This window comes from Nerophis lumbriciformis, linkage group LG12, assembly GCF_033978685.3.
Source record: "Nerophis lumbriciformis linkage group LG12, RoL_Nlum_v2.1, whole genome shotgun sequence".
Lineage (NCBI taxonomy): Eukaryota > Metazoa > Chordata > Actinopteri > Syngnathiformes > Syngnathidae > Nerophis > Nerophis lumbriciformis.
The window spans coordinates 5,500,001-5,525,331 of NC_084559.2; the positions used below are offsets into that span (position 1 = coordinate 5,500,001).

The following is a 25,331-nucleotide window of genomic DNA, read 5'->3' on the forward strand; positions in this document are numbered from 1 at the left end:
CTGCTTTGCAACAATCTTTGAGGATTTTTGAAATAAAGGGAAGGTGAGTCCGGTAGTTTACCATGAGGTCAGGATTGAGGTTAGGTATTTTGAACAGAGGACGATTAACCACTTTTTTGAATGTTATAATATTTAGAACTGATGGTCCTAATATTACAAACAGCTCCTTAACCCTTGTGTAATGTTCATATTGTTACTCAGCCAGCGTTTGTGGGTCTGATGGACCTGTTGCATTTTGTGGCTTTTAATGTCTCACAATCAAACACTTTTATGTTAAAATACTGAACAGATGTTTACCTTATCCCAATAATATCTGTTCAGTATTTTAACACAAGTGATAAGTCATAATAATCATAATTTGCCACCTCAGTAGAATGCATGTACACCTCTGGCACAGTTACTACAGAAAAAAACATGAGTTATGTAGTGTTCTACAGGTAACCTGCATGTTAACCAAGTATTAGCAAAATTCTAAGAGCAAATTCTGAGGAACTACTTTTAGTGACACTTTGATCATAAAGTAGTGCAGCTATTGACATACTGAGCTGCTGCATCGCCTCAGTTGGTATTAGATTATAAATTATGGCTCGTATAGTAGAAGGTTGTGTCCTTAGACCATACTTGCCAACCCTCCCGAGTTTTCCGGGAGACTCCCGAAATTCAGCGCCTCTCCCGAAAACCTCCCGGGACAAATATTCTCCCGAAAATCTCCCAGCTGGAGCTGGAGGCCACGCCCCCTCCAGCTCCATGCGACCTGAGTGAGGACAGCCTTTTTTCATGAAGGGAGGACAACAGGGTCACAAGAACTAAATCATCCAGACTAGAGATAAATTGTATTATGTGTATCTTACCTAAAAATATATATATATACATATTAATTAAAAAACTTTTTTTTTTTTACTATATTTTGCTAAAAACATCAAAATTAATTATATTTTTATTTGTATTTTTTCTGACTCATTACATTCAGCCATAGAATTATACATTAAAATAAACATATTTGAAATAATTAATTTTAAATGATCATAATTAATTTAAAATGACCATATTTAATTATTAAAATTGCTTATTTATCAACAACTTTAACATTTGATTCATTACATTTTGAAGCTCTCAGAAGCCAAGTTATGTTATATTCCTTAATATTTATTTATGCAAGTTTGAAGTATCAATTATCTAAACACAGTTTTGTTTGCATATTTTCAGGATGTGTGTGTGTGTGTGTGTGTGTGTGTGTGTAATACTTGACTTGGTGAATTCTAGCTGTCAATATACTCCTCCCCTCTTAACCACGCCCCCAACCACCTCCTGAAATTGGAGGTCTCAAGGTTGGCAAGTATGCCTTAGACTGAAAAGTAGTCATTTTGAAATTGTGAATGATTAAAAAAAGTGCACTTTAAAAAGAATCCAACATCGAGATTGTACAGTTATGTTTGCACCGGTCAGAGAAAATGTAAATTATCCAAACAACTTTCCTTTGAGATCCCAGTGAACAGACAAAAGCTGTCTTTGTTGCACCAAGCAAAAGGCTTGGAAAATTCCACTTTGTACGATGGGAGGAGACGGGAGGGGTTATCTATTGTCATCCAAGACCTGCCCAAGCTCGATCCAGGACCAGTCCAAGCCCGAGGCATCTTTTTCTTTTTGTGTTAATGTGACCGAAATTAATGGCTGTTTACATACCCCCCATTCCTTTAGAAACAGTTATGTAAACGGGGAATATCCAAATACAGGAGACGTGAACCTTTTTTGTTAGAGCATGATGACACTGTAGTAGGGTACTGGTGTACCAGTCTCTCCTCATATTGAGCCAAATTGAATCCTGTCTGTCTATTTCCTTGCTTCTTGTCTGTTTTAATAGATGTCATTGATGTTTAAACCTGACAGCACCATTTATTGAATTAGTGAAATGATGCAATATAAAACTGCTGCATTTCTTCCAGAACACAGACAAGGTAGGTTAAGTAATCATTTTTAACCACTAATGGTAAACTACCCGGTGGTCTTATTTTTGTTGATTGTGGCTTGTTTGTTTCAAATATTCCAATTAGTTTTTCATTCATTATCAAAGGACTACACATGAATTTAAGACCAATGTGTGCATATTTTCCAGCGAGGGACACATACAGAAACATTACACAGAGGGCACTTTGATACACACATCAGTCACTACCAGTGTTGGGTTAGTTACTGAAAACCAGTAACTAGTTAGTTACTAGTTACTTTATTTCAAAAGTAACTCCGTTCACTAACTCAGTTACTTAAACCAAAAAGTAATGAGTTACTGTGAAAAGTAACTATTTAGTTACTTATATAATTTTTTTAAGGCCCCATTTAATGCCCTTTTAGCCTTCATTTTAGTACTGTTATTGCACTGGAGAATACAATCTGTTGATCAACTTGACATGCATTTGCATCACTGAACTCTGCTAAGCAATGTGGTCTACATACAACACACAAAGACAAAGATATGTTTTAAAGGGCCAATTTGTTTCAGACCAGAACAAATTGACAAAACTATTTTAAATAGCTGCAACTTAACATACATAAGTAACAAACAGCATAATAACAACATAGCTGTAAAACAAGAAAGGCACACACACTACATACATAAAGCCTAGGCGTTTTTTTATCTCAAGGAATTCTGAAATAAAATCATGTCTGAAGCCCAGAACACTCTACACATTTACCCAGTTAGTTTAGAGAAAAGGAAATATTAGCCTGGCCCACTAGTATCGCTCTTTAGGTTTGTGAACTTTATAGTCTAAACATTTAGAGTGATGTGATAAACACTAAAAGTCTAAAATGAAAGAGTATATAAGAGAATTGACAGAGTGTGTGTACCATCAGTGTGCAGTGCCTCATTAAAATCCAGCCGCTGTTGGAGGTGGAAGTTAAGTGTGTGTCTCTTTACTAGCTTCGTCGAAGCATGTTTTTGTAGCTGTTTCAGCATATTTGAAACTTACATTCAACTAAAATGTTATTTTCTTTGTGGTCGATAAAAGAAACGTACTGAAAATATCTCCATTTTAAGAAACTCGGCTTCGGGGTTCGCCATGACGTCTTGATAGTAGACACAGACACGCCCCCTCCCACACACACACACACAGCGCGCGGTGCGCCTCTTTTTTGTCGCCTCTTCAGCAGCGCTGCAACACTCAGATCTTCAGTTTCTAGCCGATACTACATAAAAAATAACGCAGTAACGCATCATGTAGTAACGGTAACTGAGTTACTGAATATAAAAAATAACGCGTTAGATTACTAGTTACCGCCGATAGTAACGGCGTTACAGTAACGCGTTACTGTAACGCCGTTAGTCCCAACCAACTTCAAAGGGAATGTCTTTAGCATTGGCAACCAAGTACCGTATTTTCCGCACTATTAGCCGCACCTAAAAACCACAAATTTACTCAAAAGCTGACAGTGCGGCTTTTAACCCGGTGCGCTTTATATATGGATAATTAAGATTCATTTTCATAAAGTTTCGGTCTCGCAACTTCGGTAAACAGCCGCCATCTTTTTTCGCGGTAGAACAGGAAGCGCTTCTTCTTCTACGCAAGCAACCGCCAAGGTAAGCACCCGCCCCCATAGAACAGGAAGCGCTTCTACTGTAAGCAACCACCCGCCCGCGTAGAAGAAGAAAAAGCGCGCGGAAATCACCGTACGTTTCATTTCCTTTGTGTTTACATCTGTAAAGACCACAAAATGGCTCCTACTAAACGACAGGGATCCGGTTCATGAAAAGACGCAATCTCTCCATCCGCACACGGATTACTATTTCACAGCAACTGATATTCCTGTGAACCGCACTGTGGATACAACGGGAGCACGTACGGTGAATATTCGCACCACAGGGAATGAGAAGTCATCCTTCACTGTGGTTCTAGCTTGCCATGCTAATGAAACTTCCACCCATGGTGATATTCAAAAGGAAGACCTTGCCAAAAGAGACCTTTCCAGCCGGCGTCATCATAAAAAGCTAACTCGAAGGGATGGATGAAGAAAAGATGAGCGAGTGGTTAAGGTAAGTTTAAGTTTACGCGAAGAGGCCGGGTGGCTTTTTTCACGCAGCTCTGTCCATGTTGATATACGTATGTTTGTGATTGCACATTTGCGTACATTTTGGGAGTGCACAGAGTTGTTAGAACGCTGGTTTTTAATATATTATTAAAGTTTGACTGACCTATCTGACTGTTTTTTTGACATTCCTTTAGCGCAGTTAGATGCGGCTTACAACACCGGGCGGCTTATAGGTGGACAAAGTTTTGAAATATGCCGTTCATTGAAGGCGCGGCTTTTAACCCAGGGCGCCTTATGGTGCGGAAAATACGGTAACTGTCAAAAAATCAGTCCGTTGATACATGGCTGGTGCAGTCTTTATTTAAAACATGTGTTGTCATTGGTCCACAGGTGACACGGCTTCCTGTAAAAACAAAAAACTTGTAAAATTTTCCTGCCTCAAATGTTAAATTGAGTATTTGTTACGTACGTTAACGGTGTCTGTTGCAGACGTCACCACACTGGGAGGGGCTGCAATTTTGCTCTCGAGGTCCATCATACCAGTTTCCTTCACCGCTTCTGGGCTTTCCCTTCTACAGGGTACAAATGCAGCAATGACCAACAATAAAATGCGAATGGATGCAGATTTTAAATCCTATTTTAGATTAATAATAATAATAACTGGGATTTATATAGCGCTTTTCTAAGTACCCAAAGTCACTTTACATGTAGAACCCATCAATCATTCACACCTGGTGGTGGTAAGCTACTTTCATAGCCACAGCTGCCCTGGGGTAGACTGACGGAAGCGTGGCTGCAATTTGCGCCAACGGCCCCTCCGACCACCACCTATCATTCATCATTCAATTCACCGGTGTGAGTGGCACCGGGGGCAAAGGGTGAAGTGTCCCGCCCAAGGACACAACGGCAGCGATTTTTTGGATGGTAAGAGGCGGGGAGCGAACCTGCAACCCTCAGGTTTCTGGCACGGTTGCTCTACCCACTACGCCATGCCGCCCTAATGATTAATGAACTTTGTCCGTATGATAATTGAAATACCTTGAACTGGAACTCTTCTTGCGCTTGATCACCACTGCGATGACAGCGATGACAATAACCGCGCAGACGGCAGCAGTGCTGTACACAATGGGACCTTGCAGGGACTTGTGCTGACACCAGTCGCCGTTGTAGCCCATTGAACACACGCATGTCACTTTCTCGTCAGCCTCCTTGCAGAGTCCATTTCCACTGCAGCGTCTCTGGCCACATGTTTGGGCGTCCAAGTTTAAGAGCTGTTTGATTGTGTTTGTGGTCAAGTTGAAGCCAGAGACCGGTTGTCCCGTCGGGGAGATTGGAGACTCCGTGAAAGCGGGTACCGTGACTCCAGACCTTGGTTTTAGACCGACACCTGTAATGGCGACATTGTAGTTAAGAGAACACACAGCAAAACTTAAGTAGAAAGACTCACAGTTCTCATCCGAGTAATCAGCGCAGTCTATGTGCCCGTCGCAAAACTTTTCAGCCGACTGGCATGAAAGCTGATCCAGACATGACCTGCTGCCAGGTGGGCAGCGCTGCTCTGGGTAACAGTGGGTTGCATTCACGTTGATGTAGTCATGGGCACACTGGCACGTTCGACCCCTCGGGGTAGCCAAGCACAAGTGCTGGCAGTGGCCGTTGCTCACTCTGCACTGGTTCGAACCTGTCAAGATTTTTTTTCTTATTAAAAAAAGCTACTTGGAATCATTAATTCTGGTAAGTTTTACTCACCGATCTGACTACGTTTGCTGAACGCCTTCATGCTGACCACTTCCGTACCAACTTCGAACCACAATTTCTTCAGCTGCTGCTCCTCATCGGTGTACCAGAGTCTCGTCTTATCTGGATTCATTAAAAAAAAATGACTGCAAATTGATAGACCGCTTCTTGCAACGGTGGACAATATGAACTTTTATGCAACTATCAGAGGTGGGTAGAGTAGCCAGAAATTGTACTCAAGTAAGAGTACTGTTACTTTAGAGATTTATTACTCAAGTAAAAGTAAGGAGTAGTCACCCAAATATTTACTTGAGTAAAAGTAAAAAGTATGTTGTGAAAAAACTACTCAAGTACTGAGTAACATATACACACACATTGATATATACAGTATATCATTTATATTTATTTATTTTGCCGTTTTTGTTTACATGTTAAAGGTGTTTTAATGAATATACATGCATGTTTAACACATATAGATTCCTTTCTTTCATGAAGACAAGAATATAAGTTGGTGTATTACCTGATTCTGATGACTTGCATTGATTGGAATCAGACAGTAGTGCTGATAACGTCCACGTTTTCAAATGGAGGAGAAAAAAAGTTCCTCCTTTCTGTCTAATACCACATGAAAGTGGTTGGTTTTTGGCTTCTTATTTGTCCAGCTTCCATATTCCTTTTTATACACTTTACAAGAAATACATTGGCGGCAAACTCCGTAGCTTGCTAGCTTTTTTTGCGCTGGCTTTCGGAGACTCTTATTTTGAAAGCGCAGGCGCGATGGATCGGCACTTTTATTGTGAAGACAGGAACTGTGCAGTCAGTCTTTAGGCTTTTGACGGGATGTACGGTTGAAATAAAAAAGGGTCTTTTTTCCCTTCCCACTTTTGATTGATTGGAACTTTTATTAGTAGATTACACAGTATAGTACATATTCCGTACGATTGACCACTAAATGGTAACACCCCAATACGTTTTTCAACTTGTTTAAGTCGGGGTCCACGTTAATCAATTCATGGTAATAAGTCAGGTCATGTGACCCCTGGCTCTGTTTGATTGGTCCAACGTCACCAGTGACTGCATCTGATTGGTGGAACGGAGTGAATGTCACCAGTGACTGTATTTGTTGAAACGCAGGCACGATGAAGGTCTGTCTGACAGACCAAAACAAACAAAGCGTGCATTAACAGATCGATAAAAATCAGTAGCAAGTAGCGAGCTGAATGTAGATAAAAGTAGCGGAGTAAAAGTAGCGTTTCTTCTCTATAAATATACTCAAGTAAAAGTATGTTGCATTAAAACTACTCTTAGAAGTACAATTTATCCCAAAAGTTACTCAAGTAGATGTAACTGAGTAAATGTAGCGCGTTACTACCCACCTCTGGTAACTATTAATAGTTGCTACACAAATACATCAAAGGGTATACCTCCTAAAGTCACATGTATACCATGCCATATTTGGTCAAGACTCAGTCTTCTTACCCAAGTTTCAGTTGTTGGCCATCATTAAATTTTCAGCCACCTGGTTTGCTTAGTGTGCATAAATTGGCGTGCTGTGAATGGAACATCTTTGTGTTTACTGGCTTGACCTGAGCTTGTCTATAAAAAGTTGTCTAGTACAGTTCCAATATTGTAGTCTGTCCAATAACGTTGTCCTGTGTCCATATCACCATACCATCAGGTAGCCAAACTTTCTTCCACTGACGGCTGGATGTAGAAAAAAATTTAAGGGTGATATTCTTCACATTTTAATGTACTTAAAATGCTTAAAGGGGAACATTATCACCAGGCCTATGTAAGCGTCAATATATACCTTGATGTTGCAGAAAAAAAGACTATTTTTTTAACCGATTTCCGAACTCTAAATGGGTGAATTTTGGCGAATTAAACGCCTTTCTATTATTCGCTCTCGGAACGATGACGTCACATCGGGAAGCAATCCGCCATTTTCTCACTTTCGTCGGTGTGTAACACGGACAGGGACGGATTCAAGTTGCACCAGTGGCCCAAAGATGCGAAAGTGGCAAGAAATTGGACGAAATTTGTTCAAAATAAGAGGGTGTGGGGAAAGCCGATGAAATGGTCAGTCGTTTGTTCCGCACACTTTACCGACGAAAGCTATGCTACGACAGAGATGGCAAGAATGTGTGGATATCCTGCGACACTCAAAGCAGATGCATTTCCAACGATAAAGTCAAAGAAATCTGCCGCCAGACCCCCATTGAATCTGCCGGAGTGTGTGAGCAATTCAGGGACAAAGGACCTCGGTAGCACGGCAAGCAATGGCGGCAGTTTGTTCCCGCAGACGAGCGAGCTAAACCCCCTGGATGTCTTGGCTCACACCGTCCCTTATGCCACCGAAGATGATCAAGAGAAGAATACCGTCCCTAGCTTCCCTGGCCTGCTGACAACTCCAAAACAGGACAGATCAGCTTTCAGGAAAAGAGAGCGGATGAGGGTATGTCTACAGAATATATTAATTGATGAAAACTATTCATTACTCGCGGTTTTACGTAAATTATTATACATAAACTGTGTTTACCAATAATTTAGCTTAACATGTATTTTTTTCAATCATTAGAGTACATTCAGGTAGTCTTGTGTAATGCAGTATTTTGTGTCTATTTAGGTATGGTTAACCTGAGTGCTGAAATTGTGGAAAAATATGTTCTTAGTGCGCCTGAAATGGGCTGTCTGCACTCTCAAAGTGCATGTTGTTGCCAAATGTATTTCATATGCTGTAAACATAGCTCATAGTTAGTAATTATCTTATCAGACCGTGTTAAGCCGCTGAAATCTGAATCCGAGCTAATGTCGCTATACCTTGCGGTTTGTATTGGCATCACTGTGTGACGTCACAGGAAAATGGACGGGTGTATATAACGATGGTTAAAATCAGGCACTTCGAAGCTTTTTTTGGGGGGGGGGATATTGCGTGATGGGTAAAATTTTGAAAAAAACTTCGAAAAATAAAATAAGCCACTGGGAACTGATTTTTAATGGTTTTAACCCTTCTGAAATTGTGATAATGTTCCCCTTTAAATAATCCAATGCTGATCCCAAAATGCTAAATTATCAAATTCAAAAAACATCTGGGGCCTTGTTGAAAGTTGTTTTTCTTGAGAATTGTTATACTAGCATTTGATCACTATTGAGGGCTGTAAACTCTTGCAAGTTTATCGTAGCAAAAATGTAAATTTTAAGAAATCTGGATGCAAGCCCTTGCTCAGGGTGGAGGACAGAGTAACAACTTGCACTGAGCCTAGTCTATAAAATCCGCTACACCTCCCTGATACCGAAGTACAAGTCAAACTACTTCCTTAACCACAACACCAGGGGGAGCTCCACAAACCACGTTAAACCCAGATTCCGATCTAACAAAGGTCTTAACTCATTCTCCTATGCCACATCAATATGGAATGCACTCCCAACAGGTGTAAAAGAAAGTGCATCTCTATCCTTCAAAACCGCACTAAAAGAACACCTCTAGGCAAACTACAACCCTAGACTAACACCCTCCCCCCACCACATCCCACCTCCCCAAATTGTAAATAATCAAATGTATATACTTGTTCTTATGCTTTCTGAGCTCACTATGTTCATTGCACATATCCTACCAAGTCAGACCTACACTGTTTCAATGTTCATTTCTCAGATGATGCAATTGTTGATGACTGAAGTGCTGATATCAACCAAACCTAACGCCCGCCACATCCGACCCCCCGGATTGTAAATAATTCAATGTATATACTCTGATGATTAACTTGTGTGATGATGATAGTATATATTTATACCATGAATTGATTAATGTGGACCCCGACTTAAAGTTGAAAAACTTATTGGGTGTTACCATTTAGTGGTCAATTGTACTGTACAATCTACTAATAAAAGTCTCAATGAAAAATGCTCAATAGTGCCCCATCTAGAGTGAAATACACACCAGTGTACAATTGAAAAATATCTATGGTTAGGTTCCAGGACCCCCGTGAAAAGCAAAAACTCACTTAAATGGGCGCATCTACAAAAAGCCCTGTAATGGTCTTTGAATTGAAAATGACGAACATGATTGTAAAAAGATTAGTTTTGCACATTAATTTATTTTTAAACACCTTGTCACAGCATCTTCATGCCGGGAAATATTTGGTAAATTTGAATTGGCTTGTGGATTAGTAGCTGGAACCCAGCTGATGGCACCATCGAACCACTTTCTATTCAAAGTAATGACAAATATATTCGGCAAAATAAAAAAAATCTGACCAGGCAGCAATCTAGTGTGCAGGTAGTTAACCATTTTGGGGGGAATTTCTTTGCTTTCTGTGTACAATTCTTAATGGGGGCAGTGTTTAAATTGTACCTGTTAAATATGCTGTGGGCCACACTTCAGACACCCTGACAGACGTTTTAATTTATAATTGTACGAGGATTAACATTCGATTAGTCATTACCACTGACAGTCATCCAGACCAGGGTATCTTCACTGAGAGCTACTGCAGCCAGTCCATCAGCAACCTTCAATTCCTTGTACCCGGAGCCATCAAGTTGAACAGAACCAATCACGTCTAGACCTGTGGAAATAATCAGGTCCATACACATTACACTGCAGTTTGTATTCAACCACAATAATGAAAATGTTAGCTTCAAAGTTGTCGGGGCATTTGATCTATCACAACTGGTCCGTTCAGATATTCCTAGAAGAAATTTCGTTTAATCGAGCAAGCTTCATTTGTTCATGCTCAAACCTAGACAGGACAACTCTAGCCTGAGAGGAAGGTGAAGGATCCAAAGTATTTATCCTCTAAAAAGAGGGGACACACCCAGACAATGTTACGCTGTAGAGGTGCAAAACAACAGTTGAGTGAGACCTCTGCCAGCACTACAACAATCTCTAGGATGCAATGCCAAGGATGATTTCAAACAGACTGGTCTCGCACCATAAGATATGTTGGATCCAGCACCATCCTTAGACTATAGCTGTCCTATCCAAGTCTGAACATGACTGAATAAGAAGCAAAATGTACAACAACCAGAACAGTCTAGTTGTGATTGAGTCAATGCCTTGAGAATACAAAAACCTGGATGAATTACAATATTCTCTGGCACGTTAGCTTCAATACAAGTGATTTTTTTTTTTACCAGCGTCAGCCCAGAGAACAGTGTCTCCATTACTGGAGAAGACCAGAGAAGTTGGTCGGACAGCATCCTTCCACACAACTCTTCTGGCAGCACCATCCATGTCGGAGCACTCCACCGTGGCCCCGGCGCTGGTGTCCTGCAGACCCTGATTGGTGAAGCACAGAATCCCCCTGGGCGGATTAAGCGCTATGGATTCCACTCTCCCGATATCCTCCTTTATCAACACAGCAGTGTAGACACTTCTGCTAGAGGTGACATGCAGGCGGGGTTGCTTGTTGCTACTCCAGTAGACGTCGAAGGTGACCCAGTCCAACGCCATGGCGGTGATCGTGTCACCAAGGAGCTTGAGCAGGTGGCCTCGAGAAGTTAAATCCAAGTTATTCAGTTTGAAGGAGCTGAGTGACGTTGTGCCGTCGTCCGCCAAGAGGAGGACGTGGTCGTGTAAGCTGTAGTCCATCAGGGCGGCTTCATTGACACTCGGCACCGGCAGGGCTGTGTGTTCAGGCCAGCCTTTCAACACGGCTGCGTTGTGTCGAGCCTGCAGGTAAATCTGTACAAAAATAGAAAGAGTTTCCTTTGATACATGGTGGCACATCACTTGTAAGGCTCATTCCTATAGGAAACCAATTTAAATCCAATTAACTTCCAAAATTGGTAATAACTATAGACTACACTGCAAAAACTGAAATCTAAGTAAGATTAAATATCTCAAATAAGGGTGATATTTACTTATTTTCTGTCTGATAAGATAATTCTCACTAAGCAGATTTTATGTTAGATTGTTTTGGTCCTAAATGATCTCAGTAAGATATTACAGCTTGTTGCTGAGATTTGATGACCTATATTGAGTAAAACATGCTTGAAACTATTTTTGGCCAAATTTCCAAAACACACCCAGCAGTGGTGCACAGGAGGGCGAGGAAGAAGAGAGCAAAAGGCGGCCAAAATGTTAAAAAAAAATCCCAATTTTGTCCAAAATACCTCCCAGGGTTCCAGTCCCACGATTCACCGCCGCCGGCCGCACAAGTCCCGGGATGCAAAAAATGTCCAAAACGCACCCAGCAAAGTCCCACGGGAAGTGGGGGAGAAAAGTGAGAAAAGTCGTCAAAAGTCCCCAAAAATGTTCAAAATACCTACCCAGGTTGGAGTCCCACATGGAGTGCCACAAGTCTTAAGACTTGTGGCACTCGAACCCGGGTATGATTTTTGAACATTTTACCGACTTTTCTCACTTTTCTCCCCGCCTTCCCGTGGGACTTTGCTGGGCGCGTTTGACATTTTGGGCATCCCGGCCGGCGGCGGGACTCGAACCTGGGTAGGTATTTTGAACATTTTTGGGACTTTTGCCGACTTTTATCCCCCCCTCCTCCCCGTGGGACTCGGCTGGGTGTGTTATGGACATTTTGGGCATCCCAGGACTTGCGGCCATACATAAAGATTTTTTGTTAGAGTGTTTTACTTGTTTTAAGGGTTTTGGTCCTAAATGATCTCAGTAAGATATTACAGCTTGTTGCTGAGATTTGATGACCTATATTGAGTAAAACATGCTTGAAACTAGAATATCAACTGTTGCAAAGCTGTGTCAAACACTCACAAGTATAAAACTACTTTTTTATAGTAATCATTTATTTCAAGCATGAAAAAAAAAAAATCATGACTTTGACACAATTGTGTCTCATAATTAAAACAGATGACAGCCAAATGGACTTTGCGGTTTTATTTTCAATGAAACAATAGAAAATACGTACCGGTACTCAAAGTATTAGTTATTAGTAAGAATATACTTATTTTAAGGTATTTTTGGGTTCATTGAGGTTAGTTAATTTTACTTGTTTTAAGGGTTTTGGTCCTAAATGATCTCAGTAAGATATTACAGCTTGTTGCTGAGGTTTGATGACCTATATTGAGTAAAATATGCTTGAAACTATTTTTGTCCAAATTTCCAAAACACACCCAGCAATTGTACACAGGAAGGCGGGGAAGAAGGAGAAAAGGCGGCCAAAATGGTCAAAAGTCCCAATTTTGTCCAAAATACCTCCCAGGGTTCCAGTCCCACGATTCACCGCCGCCTGCCTCACTAGTCCCGGGATGCAAGTGGGGGGGAAAAAGTGAGAAAAGTCGGCAAAAGTCCCCAAAAATGTTCAAAATACCTACCCAGGTTGGAGTCCCGGGTGTGAACCCGGGTGTGATTTTTGAACATTTTACCGACTTTTCTCCCCGCCTTACCGTGGGACTCCACTGGGTAGGTATTTTTGGGACTTTTGCCGACTTTTCCAACTTTTATCCCCCCCTCCTCCCCGTGGGACTCGGCTGGGTGTTTTATGGACATTTTGGGCATCCCAGGACTTGCGGCCATACATAAGATTTTTTGTTAGAGTGTTTTACTTGTTTTAAGGGTTTTTGTCCTAAATGATCTCAGTGAAATATTACAGCTTGTTGCTGAGATTTGATGACCTATATTGAGTAAAACATGCTTGAAACTAGAATATCAACTGTTGCAAAGCTGTGTCATCAACACTCACAAGTATAAAACTACTTTTTTAAAGTAATCATTTCTTATTTCAAGCATGAAAAAAAAAAACATGACACAATTGTGTCTCATAATTAAAATAGACAGCCAAATGGACTTTGCTGTTTTATTTTCAATGAAACAATAGAAAATACGTACTCATAGTACAGTTATTAGTGAGAATATACGTATTTTAAAAAGGTATTTGTGGGTTCATTGAGGTTAGCTAATTTGACTTGTTTTGTCTTGACAAGCCAAATTTTCTTATTCTATTGGCAGATAATTTTGCTTAGTTCAAATAAAATACCCCTCATTTTTGTTTGTTTTTTGTCTTCTTTTTGAACAGACTTTTTGCAGTGTACAGCTGCCTTTTAAAAGAGCCTTAAGACTCATCTTTTTAGACAAGCCTTGTATCCTTTTAAACTCAGTAGCACTTTGAGACTGATAAATGTAAAGTGCTTTACCAATCAAATTAATTATATTCAACAGGGACAGCAACTGAGCGCTTATACGACTTTTACATCAAACTAATGCAATCACACAATTGTTTGGCTCAGCCTACTATAGCTGACACTTTAGAAAATGACTCCATGGCGCTCATTTACTTTGATAGGGTTACTACTGTATGAGACTTTATTTGGCTCGACAGTGGGTATTTTTGCAGCTGTACTAAAAATAGTACGGAGACTGAGTTCTTACTTCGTACAAAGACATAGTAAAACATTTTTGCCTAAACATAAATCGTACGAAAACCGGGCCGTATAAGTTACTGAACAGCAATACATTGTAAGACTAAACCCTTGGATTAGAGTGGCACCTTGGTTTATCGGAAATTTTCATCAAAAGTTTTGGTTATACAGCCAAACATTCCCAAATATTTATGACAGGTCTATATTCTATACACCTTCCCCTCAGAGTAAAGTATTCATCTTATAAAAGTGGGGACATGTCCAGACTAGTGTTGTCCCTAAAACAATATTTAAAATGAATTTCCATACTTTTCTAAATAAGGTGGAGCACAAAATAATGGCATTATTTTAACAAAAAATCTTACAGTACATTAAACATATGTTCCTTACTGTAATTTTGTCCTTAGAATAGTGAACCTACAAGACAAATTGTCTTAGTAGTAAGTAAACAAAGGCTCCTAATAAGTCTGCTGACGTATGCAGTAACATTATTTTGTCATTAAGGATAAGCGGTAGAAAATGATCTACTTGTTTATTTACTGTTAATATCTGCTCACTTTCTCTAACACGTTCTATCTACACTTATTTTAAAATGTAATCACTTATTCTTCTGTTGGATACTTCACATTAGTTTTGTATGATACCACAAAGTTAGATATCAATCCAGTACCAAGTCGTTACCGGATCATACATTGGTCATATTCAAAGTCCTCATGTGTCCAGGGACATATTTCCTGAGTATATTAACATTTATTTTTAAAAAGGAAAAAAGATTGATGTAATCATAGTATCGACTAGATACGCTATTGTACTTGGTATCATTACAGTGGATGTTAGGTGTAGATGCACCCATGGCATTTGTTTACATTCAGGGTGCTAGCTTGCTGCTAGTTAGCTATCGTATCCAACGGTGTGTAGTGAAGCATGTTTAGCTATTCCTCATCCTCCAGTGATAGACACTTGCTTTGTCGCCATGGAGATGAGGATTAGTGATTTAGAAGTAGCTAAAACACTGCCGACTGCGAATGGACATTGGCCGCTAGCTAGCCATGTCTTAAAGCGCCTCTTCCTGGGGGTGTTTCAGTGTTATAACTTCAACTTTATCGTTAGTTTTTAAGCCAAAATGCGTCCATTCTCCCTTTTCTGTCTACACACCGTGTCTGCTTGTAAGTACGCCATGTGTGTGCGCTGACAAACATGCTCGTCTGAAGGACGAGCAATGTCACGACGTGACGATGCGCAGTCATGCCCGGGAACCGGTACTTTTCAAACAGTATATTACCGTGATACTATACCGGTATACCGTACAACCCTAGTCCAGACAATGTTATGCTAAATTGTTGGGCAAAATGACAGTTAAAAGACCGTAGGTGAGACCTCTGCTAGTACAAATAACTAAGATTTAATGCTAAGAATGATTTCAATCCAATTAACTGTTGCACTGGTAGAGGTCTCACTCCATTGTATTTTAATACACCGCACGAGTCCATTGGGTTCGTCTATATTACAAAACATGCCGAGTTAACCATTCTACCCAGCTCTCACCCTTCTGATTTTAAGGCTTTACTAGTTGGTTGCCAGTCTGTAAAATGAGCCAAGGAAAGTTTCATGTGCCAGACTTTGATAAAAGGTGAAAAAAACATTCAAGAGTTAAATACATGAGGATTCTGCAACACAGACTTACCTTTGTGACGGTGGAGGGCGACAACAGCAATAGAAAAGCTGCATCAACCAAATTGGTACAAGTCAGAGCATCGTCAGCCAGTATAAGACCAGAAGGACACTTGCACACAGCTCTGAGCCCTGGGGCCAAAACGCACAAGTGAGAACAGTCTTTTTTCTTGCAGGGGTTTTCTGTGCTCAACTGTAACAATTGGTGGATAATCTACAAGGAGAGAGAGAGGGAAGAAACCTTGAAAATTGAATTCAAAGACTGCAGTTAGTCCAATTTCAATTGGAACCATTTAGAATGTAATTGTGTCTTAATGAGAAATACCCAATTGACTTACTTTTATGCCAAAAGGTTGCCTTGGTCTCTTCAAGAGAACTCGAATGTTTTTGCCAGTAACTTTATGGGCGGCCTGCACCACTCGTCTCTTGGAGTCAGACCAGTAAAGCATGTCATTGAACACCGCCAGGGAGAACGGGTTGGCAGTCTCTTTCATCTGTAGGATCTGATCAGATTTATACGCAATTTAGTAGATTGTACTTCTAAATGTCAAACTAAAAAAAAAAATTGCAGGTTTTATTGCTCAAATATTTTACCCGAATGTCATCTCCATCCAACGTTGCAGACCCTATTGCCTTGAGCCTTTCATCGGTCCAGTAGACCCTGTCAGCCAGAGTGTCTACTGCCACACCACCTGGCCAGCCCAAGCTGGAGATCACCACCGCCCTCCTCTCAGACCCGTCCATTCCAGCTCTTTCGATCTTGATCATGTTGCCGATTTCTGTCCAGAACATCAGCCTACGAGAATATGAAAAATTGACACACTCAAGATTCCAAGTTAGACCAAGGGTGTCAAAGTCATGGTCATCATGAGCCACATCAGTTAGGGCTGCAGTCAGTACTGCTTGTAACTGAAACAAATATATACAAACTGTACCGTCATTTGATCATTCTAACTGTTAATTGGCCCTAGTGTGTGAATGTTGTCTTGTCCAGGGTGTACCTTGCCTTCCGCCCGAATGCAGTCGAGATAGGCTCCAGCAACCCTCAACCCTCACGACCCCATAAGGGACAAGCGGTAGAAAATGTATGGCTCGATCTGGACTTCAAATTTCAAAGCAAGATTTCAAAGTTCACCTACTTCAAAAAGGGTTGCAATTAGAGATGTCCGATATTGTCCAACTCTTAATTACAGATACATACAGTCGTGGAATTAGCACATTATGCCTAATTTTGTTGTGATGCCCCGCTGGATGCATTAAACAATGTAACAAGGTTTTCCAAAATAAATCCACTGAAGTTATAGAAAAAAATGCCAACATGGCACTGCCATATTTATTATTGAAGTCAAAGTGCATTATTTGGTATTTGGGACATGCTCTCCCTGAGAGAGCATGGGGAGGTTGAGGTGGGCGGGGTTGTGTATTGTAGCGTCCCGGAAGAGTTAGTGCTGCAAGGGATTCTGGGTATTTGTTCTGTTACGGTGCGGCTGTTCTCCCGAAATGTGTTTGTCATTCTTGTTTGGTGTGGGTTCACAGTGTGGCGCATATTTGTAACAGTGTTAAAGTTGTTTATACGGCCACCCTCAGTGTGACCTGTATGGCTGTTGATCAAGTATGCCTTGAATTCACTTGTGTGTAAAAGCCGCATATATTATGTGACTGGGCCAGCACGCAAAAGGAAGTGGCTTTAAGGTTTATTGCTGCTATGTATTGCTCCTTACTCGTTTTAAAGTCCTAAATTTTACTTTTTGAAACAGATACCGATAATTTAGAAACAGATATTTTCCGATATTACATTTAAAAAGGCATTTATCGGCAGTCCGATATCGGGCATCCCTTGTCTTTACAGTCCACATAAAATGTGATGGACCAAAAAAGGTGGCCCCCAGGCCTCGAATTTGACACTTGAGTTAGAGCAGGGGTCGGCAACCCAAAATGTTGAAAGAGCCATATTGGACCAAAAATACAAAAACAAATCTGTCTGGAGCCGCAACAAATTAAAAGCCATATTACATACAGATAGTGTGTCATGAGATATAAATTGAATTAAGAGGACTTAAAGGAAACTAAATGAGCTCAAATATAGCTACAAATGAGGCATAATGATGCAATATGTACATATAGCTAGCCTAAATAGCATCGATTAGCTTGCAGTCATGCAGTGACCAAATATGTCTGATTAGCACTACCCACAAGTCAATAACATCAACAAAACTCACCTTTGTGCATTCATGCACAACGTTAAAAGTTTGGTGGACAAAATGAGACAGAAAAAGAAGTGGCATAAAACACGTCCTAGAAAGTCGGAGAAAGTTATACATGTAAACAAACTATGGTGAGTTCAAGGACCGCCAAAATTAGTAGGACAAAACGGCTGATACTCGAATCAGTGAAGCATGTTTAATATAAACAGTGTATATACATGTATATACTCTGATGATTAACTTGTGCGATGACTGTATTAGGCTGATAGTATATATTTGTACCATGAATTGATTTACGTGGACCCCGACTTAAACAAGTTGAAAAACTTATTCGGGTGGTACCATTTAGTGGTCAATTGTACGGAATATGTACTGTACAATCTACTAATAAAAGTCTCAATCAATCAAACCAGGACAGACAGATTTCACCATACCCTTTTTCTGGAAACAAGGCCAGGGAGCGAGGCTGATCAAGGTCTTCATCCAGGATAACAGTCTGGTCTGGTGACCCAGCAGTGGCTAGTTCCATCGCAACAATTTGACTACTGACGCCATCAATCCAGTACACATTTCTCCCAAGCCAGTCCACAGCTAAAGAATCGGCCCGCACACCTGAGAATACAATCATTGGTTAGCATTCATAGAATCACAAGTACTGCGTACTTCTAGACCCAACTAAAACCCATTGATCTACCTCTAATTAGGGTTCCTGTGGTCTTCTGATCAAGAGAGGACCACCTGATGCTGTCAGGGTCAAGAGTGACCCAAAACACCCTCTGCTTGTACCAGTCGTAGTCCAGAGATAAGACTGCTTTCTTGGCAGAGGAAGACAACACATCCAAGCTACCGCTGCGCAGACCAAACAGAAAGAGATCCGTTTGGACTGACGACAACAGTAAAGGTTCACCTGCGGGAGAATCAGTCATTTAGTTTGTGTATTCAGAGGCACATCTTATAACAGAAGTGTCACTACACTGCATTTCCTCGCCAATGAATCGCTTTTCTGTATTGCTCAAAGACTTTCGTGTAGAATACATAACATGTAATGGGAGTTCTTTAGTCAAAGTTTTTTTACAGACCATCTTTAAACCACTTTCAGGATGCACCGTTTGGGCGGTCTTATTTACATGCCTCCACTTTGAATCTGCTCTCCTCAGCCATGTTGTAGTTTTTAGCACTTCCATAGAGTCTACTGGAGGTATAAGTCAACGAAACGCTAATTTATTAGAAATGGCAACAGCTTAGGATGCATATACACGTCCAAGTCAGTCCGCCCCACAAAATAACGTCAGACTACAATGGCAGACTCGTGCAAAGGTCCTCGGGTAAACCTGTATCATACATCGAAATACCCGCTGTTGTCAGACTTGGGGGCATACTTGCCAACCCTCCCGATTTTCCCGGGAGACTCCCGAATTTCAGTGCCCCTCCCGAAAATCTCCTGGGCCAACCAGTCTCCCGAATTTCTCCCAATTGCCACCCGGACAACAATATTGGAGGCGTGCCTTAAAGGCACTGCTTTTAGCGTCCCCTTCAACTTGTCGTCACATCCGCTTTTCCTCCATACAGACAGTGTGCCGGACCAGTCACATAATAAATGCGGCTTTTACACACAAGTGAATGCAATACAGGTCACACTGAGGGTGGCGGTATAAACAAATTTAACACTGTTACAAATCTGCGCCACACTTAACCCACACCAAACAAGAATGACAAACATTTCGGGAGAACATCCGCACCGTAACACAACATAAACAGAACAAATACCCAGAATCCCTTGTAGCACTAACTCTTCCGAGACTCTACAATATACACCCCCCGCTACCACCAAACCCTGCCCCCCCACCTCCCAAATTCGGAGGTCTCAAGGTTGGCAAGTATGCTTGGGAGAAACGTCACAAATTGGGCAAATTCCAAACGGCTCGTTTAGAGGAAAGCAAGAGTTTTATAAATATCTCTGCAATGCCTCAATTTAATTTAACATTTTCAAAACTTATGCAGATCAGAAATACAATAATGATAAAGAGATAAATAGATAGTACTTTGATTCCTTCAGGAGAGTTTCCTCAGGATAATTTAAATTCCAGCAGCAGTATACATAATTGAGATCAAATTTAAACAGTAAATAACGGGGGTATAAATGGAAATAAAATAAAATAAAACAAGAATAATAATATTACAGTAAAAATAGAGAAACTATGCAGTAGTGACCATGTTATGAAAATGTATTGCACTGTTTTTTGTTGGTTTATTTCAGTATTATTGCTTTGCGTCCCCTGACATCCTAGTACCCCCCTCCCCCCCAGAGAGGAGTTCTACAGTCTGATGGCGTGTGGGACAAAGGAGTTTTTGGAGTCTATTAGTCCTGCACTTGGGATGAAGCAGTCTAGCACTGAACAGGCTCCTCTGGCTACTGATAACGCTATGCAGAGGGTGACTGGCATCATCCAGGATGCTCAGCTATCAAGTAAGAAACATTGATTTTGCATAATAGTTGCCATTAAGTATTGGATGCCATTCCAGTTAATTTTGGAAAAAATGTAAGGCACTCTCCACACATCAGCAATTGGATCTAATACTGTACACGTTTGCACTGTAGGACCATGCAAAAGTGTGATCGCAGAACATGCACATTCACCAACCGTTAACTTTTACTTTACCCTTGATTTTGCAGTTTCGTTCGCCAGCCTCCATGATGTAGCCTGGGTGACAGTCACACTTGTAGGAGCCCAGAGTATTTATACACAGTTGACTGCACACAGCAGAACTGGGATCGTCGCACTCGTCAACGTCAGCGCAGGTGGTTCCATCAGCCAGGAGTCTGTAGCCCGTTGCACAGTGGCAATGCTGCAAAGGCACAAGCATCAAAACAATTAAAACTATGCTTCCATGTCTTGTTTCAGTAAACGTTGCTACAAACATCTTGTTTAAAGTTCTTGATAGGGTAGTGCAGTTGTGTTTAGAGTGCTGCCAATGGGCCATTTTTGGTATACAAGTTGGCATATTCTAAACATATATCCATCCATTTTCTTCCGCTTATCCGAGGTCCAAGCAGGGAAACCCAGACTTTCCTCTCCCCAGCCACTTCGTCCAGCTCTTCCCGGGGGATCCCGAGGCGTTCCCAGGCCAGCCGGGAGACAGTCTTCCCAACGTGTCCTGGGTCTTCCCCGCGGCCTCCTACCGGTCGGACGTGCCCTAAACACCTCCCTAGGGAGGCGTTCTGGTGGCATCCTGACCAGATGCCCGAACCACCTCATGTGGCACCTCTCCATGTGGAGGAGCAGCGGCTTTACTTTGAGCTCCCCCCGGATGGCAGAGCTTTTCACCCTAAGGGAGAGTCCCACCACCCGGCGGAGGAAACCCATTTCGGCCGCTTGTCCCCGTGATCTTGTCCTTTCGGTCACAACCCAAAGCTCATGACCATAGGTGAGGATGGGAACGTAGATAGACCGGTAAATTGAGAGCTTTGCCTTCCGGCTCAACTCCTTCACCACAACGGCTCGATATAGCGTCCGCATTACTGAAGACGCCGCACCGATCCGCCTGTCGATTTCACGATCCACTCTTCCCTCACTCGTGAACAAGACTCCGAGGTACTTGAACTCCTCCACTTGGGGCAGGGTCTCCTCCCCAACCCGGAGATGGCATTCCACCCTTTTCTGGGCGAGAATCATGGACTGACTTGGAGGTGCTGATTCTCATCCCAGTCGCTTCACACTCTGCTGCGAACCGATCCAGTGAGAGCTGAAGATCTTGGCCAGATGAAGCGATCAGGACCACATCATCTGCAAAAAGCAGAGACCTAATCCTGCAGCCACCAAACCAGATCCCCTCAACGCCTTGACTGCACCTAGAAATTCTGTCCATAAAAGTTATGAATAGAATCGGTGACAAAAAGCAGCCTTGGCGGAGTCCAACGCTCACTGGAAACGGGTCCGACTTACTGCCGGCAATACGTAGTCAGATCTGTCAGAGCTTGGTCTAAAAATATAATTCATTAAAAAAAAGGGTCTGTTTGCAACCTGCCCAGTTACATTTATTTTAAAGCAAAAACAATTGGCTGGTTTGTTTTACAAAACTCGTGTTAACGGTCTAGACCAGGGGTCCCCAACTTTTGTCTTGGGGGCTGCATGTAACAAACTTTGTAAATGTGAAAAATCTAGACCAGGAGTCCCCAGACAGCACATGCAAACAAAATCAGTCCGAGAAGCAATGAATTTGTAGTCATGTTATGATGGAATTTACATTCAATGACAGCTAACAAACTAGCAATCTGTATATGTTGCAAACAGGCACAAACATTTTGCAATTAGTACCTTGTTTTAAACTTGAAAGCTGTTCCAAAAAGGTTAGACAAACAAGCATGTTATCCCACAAGTTTGTGAAAGAGTTCAGAATTTTTTGCGGATTTATTAAAAATAAAAACTAAGAAATCACAGGTACACAAGTATTCACAGCCTTTGCCATGAAGCTCAGAAGTGGGATCCGTGTGCATCCTGTTCCAACTGATCATCCTTGATGTTCCTACAACTTAATTGGAGTCCCCGGTGGTTAATTCAGTTGGTTGGAAAAGCACAGCTGGTGGGTCCCACACTTGACAGTGTATAGCAGAGCACAAACCAAGAATGAAGTCGAAGGAATTGTTTGTAGACCGAGACAGGATTATCTTTAAAAAAAAAGGTCCCAATGAACACAGTGGCCTAGATCATCTGTAAATGGTCAGAGTTTGGAACCCCCAGAACTCTTTCTGAAGTTGGCTGGCCATCTAATTTTGGTCAGGGAGATTACCAAGAACTTCATGACCATTCAGCATTCCTCTGAGGAGAACCTTCCAGAAGGCCAACCACCTCTGCAGCAATCCTTCAATCAGGCCTGTCTGGTAAAGTAACCAGACAGAAGCCATTTCTTCATACAAGTTTGCCAAAATGCACCTGAACTCAGACCATGCCAAACAATTATCTAGTCTGAGACAAAGCTTGAACTTTTCTGCGTCAATGCCAGGGGTGATGTTTGGAGGAAGCCAGCACCACTCATCCCCAGGCCAATGTAAATGACCTCGAGTGGCCCAGACTTTAATCCGATTGAACAAATCTGAAGAGATCTGAAAAAACGGCCTTGCACAGACGCTTCCCATCCGACCTGATGGGAGTTTGGTGCTGCAAAGAGGAATGGGTGGAACTGCCCAAAAGATAGGTGTGCCAAGATTGTAGCATCATATTCAAAAATATTGCTGCCAAAAGGTGCATCAACAAACTATCGAGCAAAAGCTGTGAATACTTACGTACATGTAATGTTAGTACCGTATTTTTCAGACTATATAGGCGCACTTAAAATAGTTTCATTTTCTCAAAACTCTACAGTGGAATAATTATGTTGTACTTACCGACCTCAAAGCTATTTTATTTGGTACATGGTGTAATGATAAGTGTAACCATGAATTGATTAACGTGGACCCCGACTTACACAAGTTGAAAAACTTATTCGGGTGTTACCATTTAATGGTCAATTGTACGGAATATGTACTGTGCAATCTACTAATAAAAAAAGTCTATCAATCAAAAAAACAGTAGATGGCAGTCAAACATAAGAGATACGTGTAGACTGGATTGTACTGTGCGTCAACATAAGTTTTATTATGGTGTGTATAAGGTAACATATCTGGTGTTTTGTTTCACATTATGCCAAATTAACTTTTTACCTTCTGATCTGTATTTGGGATTTGCATGAATCCTAAAAAATTGCGCGCGTCCGCCTTTGTAGTCCATGCAGACCCCGTAGTCGATAAGCTTCTTTTTCTTTATCTTCTTATGGGACATTCATCCTCCACTGTTGCCATTTCTAATATAAAGTAGTGTAAAGTTCTTACTTATATCTGTCAGTAAACTCGCCATGGAAGTGCTAAAACATACCGGTGTAGTGAGTTTTTTTTATTCGCCCAAGGAACTTAGAGTTCCGGTCGGACGGTTTTTCCACAGGACACATTTCTGGCGTTGTTGCACTAGTAAGCCACGGATGAGGAGATGCTGCGCAGTTATCTTAACTTTTTTTGAAAACTATAGCCAGAAAGGGGAGGGAAAGCTTTAAGTCCTTGAATTGGTTTGTCATGTTTTTTTGTAATCAAAATGCTGGCAACTTTTTGGCCTCACAGTAGATATTGCACTCAATAAAAACATTAGAGACTAAGTCACCCACCAGTGGGATTCTTTGTTTCGGTACTGTTACGGAGTGATGTGTAGTCAGACCAGTTTGTTACATTTGACCGTACAATAACAGACCGCATAAAAATACTGCACATTTTCAGCAAAAAGGTTGATCAAAAACTAAAATACTGCATTAACATTTGTCATCTACAGTGAAAAAAACAAGCTGTTGCTATTTTGTTCAGACAGCATATGACCTACATTTAATGTACAAAATGTATCAAATGGCCCCCGTAACTTTATTTTATTTTAATGCAGCCATCAGGAGACATTTACGGACACCCTTTGGAAAGAGGCTCTTGCTTAAAGTAATTTTTCTGCCAACCTTTTTTCAAGACTGTTCCTTACCGGACCATTTGGTGTGCTGAAGCAGCTCTGGGAGCAGCGGCTGATATCAGCTTCTGTACACTTGATCTGGCAGTTCCCATCCTCGTCTGAGCCGTCCGCACAGTTTCTAATTCCATTGCATACCAGGAATGGATCCACACACTCTGAACTGCCACATTGGAATTGATGAGGTAGACATGCCGGCAACTCACCTAGTACACAGATTTGACAAGTTTAGTGTAGACCTACATCATTCTTACTGGCTTATTAGGGTCCTATTTCTTGATTTTGAAGGTTTTTTTCCCCATAATCAAAATATTTATAAGCACAATAAAAATCTTTAATACAATCCAACATGACCAGGTCACCAATAAATAGTGAACTTATTCAGTAATATGAATCATTTGGTAGAATTCTGCAAACAGGCACAAAGGCTGTGGACAAGCACTAGAAACTAAGATTCAAATTTACAGCAACTTACACTCCGTTTCATCACTTCCGTCATCACAATCTTTGGTACCGTCGCACTTCCAGGCCATAGGGATACATTCGGTCTTTGATGTGCATGACCACTGATAATCGCCACAAGTCAATGGCGCAGTTATTGGGCAATCCTGCGAGAGGAACAACGGATTACCCAATTGTCATACATTTCCTACTTGGGTTTTCTGATACAGTACCAAAATCTACTTGATACTTTTTAAAATAAAAGGAGACAACCAAAAAAATGTATACATCCATCCATCCATCTTCTTCCACTTATCCGAGGTCGGGTAACAGGGAAAGCAGCCTAAGTAGGGAAGCCCAGACTTCCCTCTTCCCAGCCATTTCGTCCAGCTCC

The 25,331-nt window shown here is 41.3% G+C and overlaps 1 protein-coding gene across 1 annotated transcript in view; it reads right to left on the minus strand.

Moving 5' to 3' along the window:
* Positions 1 to 4,363: 4,363 nt before the first annotated feature.
* LOC133623039 (low-density lipoprotein receptor-related protein 1B) overlaps positions 4,364 to 25,331 on the minus strand; it is a 29,699-nt gene continuing 8,731 nt past the window's right edge. Inside the window, exons 7-21 of the mRNA XM_061985955.1 lie at positions 24,972 to 25,104; positions 24,512 to 24,702; positions 20,624 to 20,810; positions 18,658 to 18,870; positions 18,398 to 18,575; positions 16,354 to 16,555; positions 16,098 to 16,262; positions 15,773 to 15,973; positions 10,891 to 11,440; positions 10,203 to 10,322; positions 5,773 to 5,883; positions 5,471 to 5,704; positions 5,062 to 5,410; positions 4,493 to 4,595; positions 4,364 to 4,426 (exon numbers count right to left, since the gene is read on the minus strand). Of these exons, the coding sequence (XP_061841939.1) occupies positions 4,400 to 4,426; positions 4,493 to 4,595; positions 5,062 to 5,410; positions 5,471 to 5,704; positions 5,773 to 5,883; positions 10,203 to 10,322; positions 10,891 to 11,440; positions 15,773 to 15,973; positions 16,098 to 16,262; positions 16,354 to 16,555; positions 18,398 to 18,575; positions 18,658 to 18,870; positions 20,624 to 20,810; positions 24,512 to 24,702; positions 24,972 to 25,104 (2,964 nt within the window). The 3' untranslated portion in view covers positions 4,364 to 4,399. The remainder of the gene's footprint in view (positions 4,427 to 4,492; positions 4,596 to 5,061; positions 5,411 to 5,470; positions 5,705 to 5,772; positions 5,884 to 10,202; positions 10,323 to 10,890; positions 11,441 to 15,772; positions 15,974 to 16,097; positions 16,263 to 16,353; positions 16,556 to 18,397; positions 18,576 to 18,657; positions 18,871 to 20,623; positions 20,811 to 24,511; positions 24,703 to 24,971; positions 25,105 to 25,331) is intronic.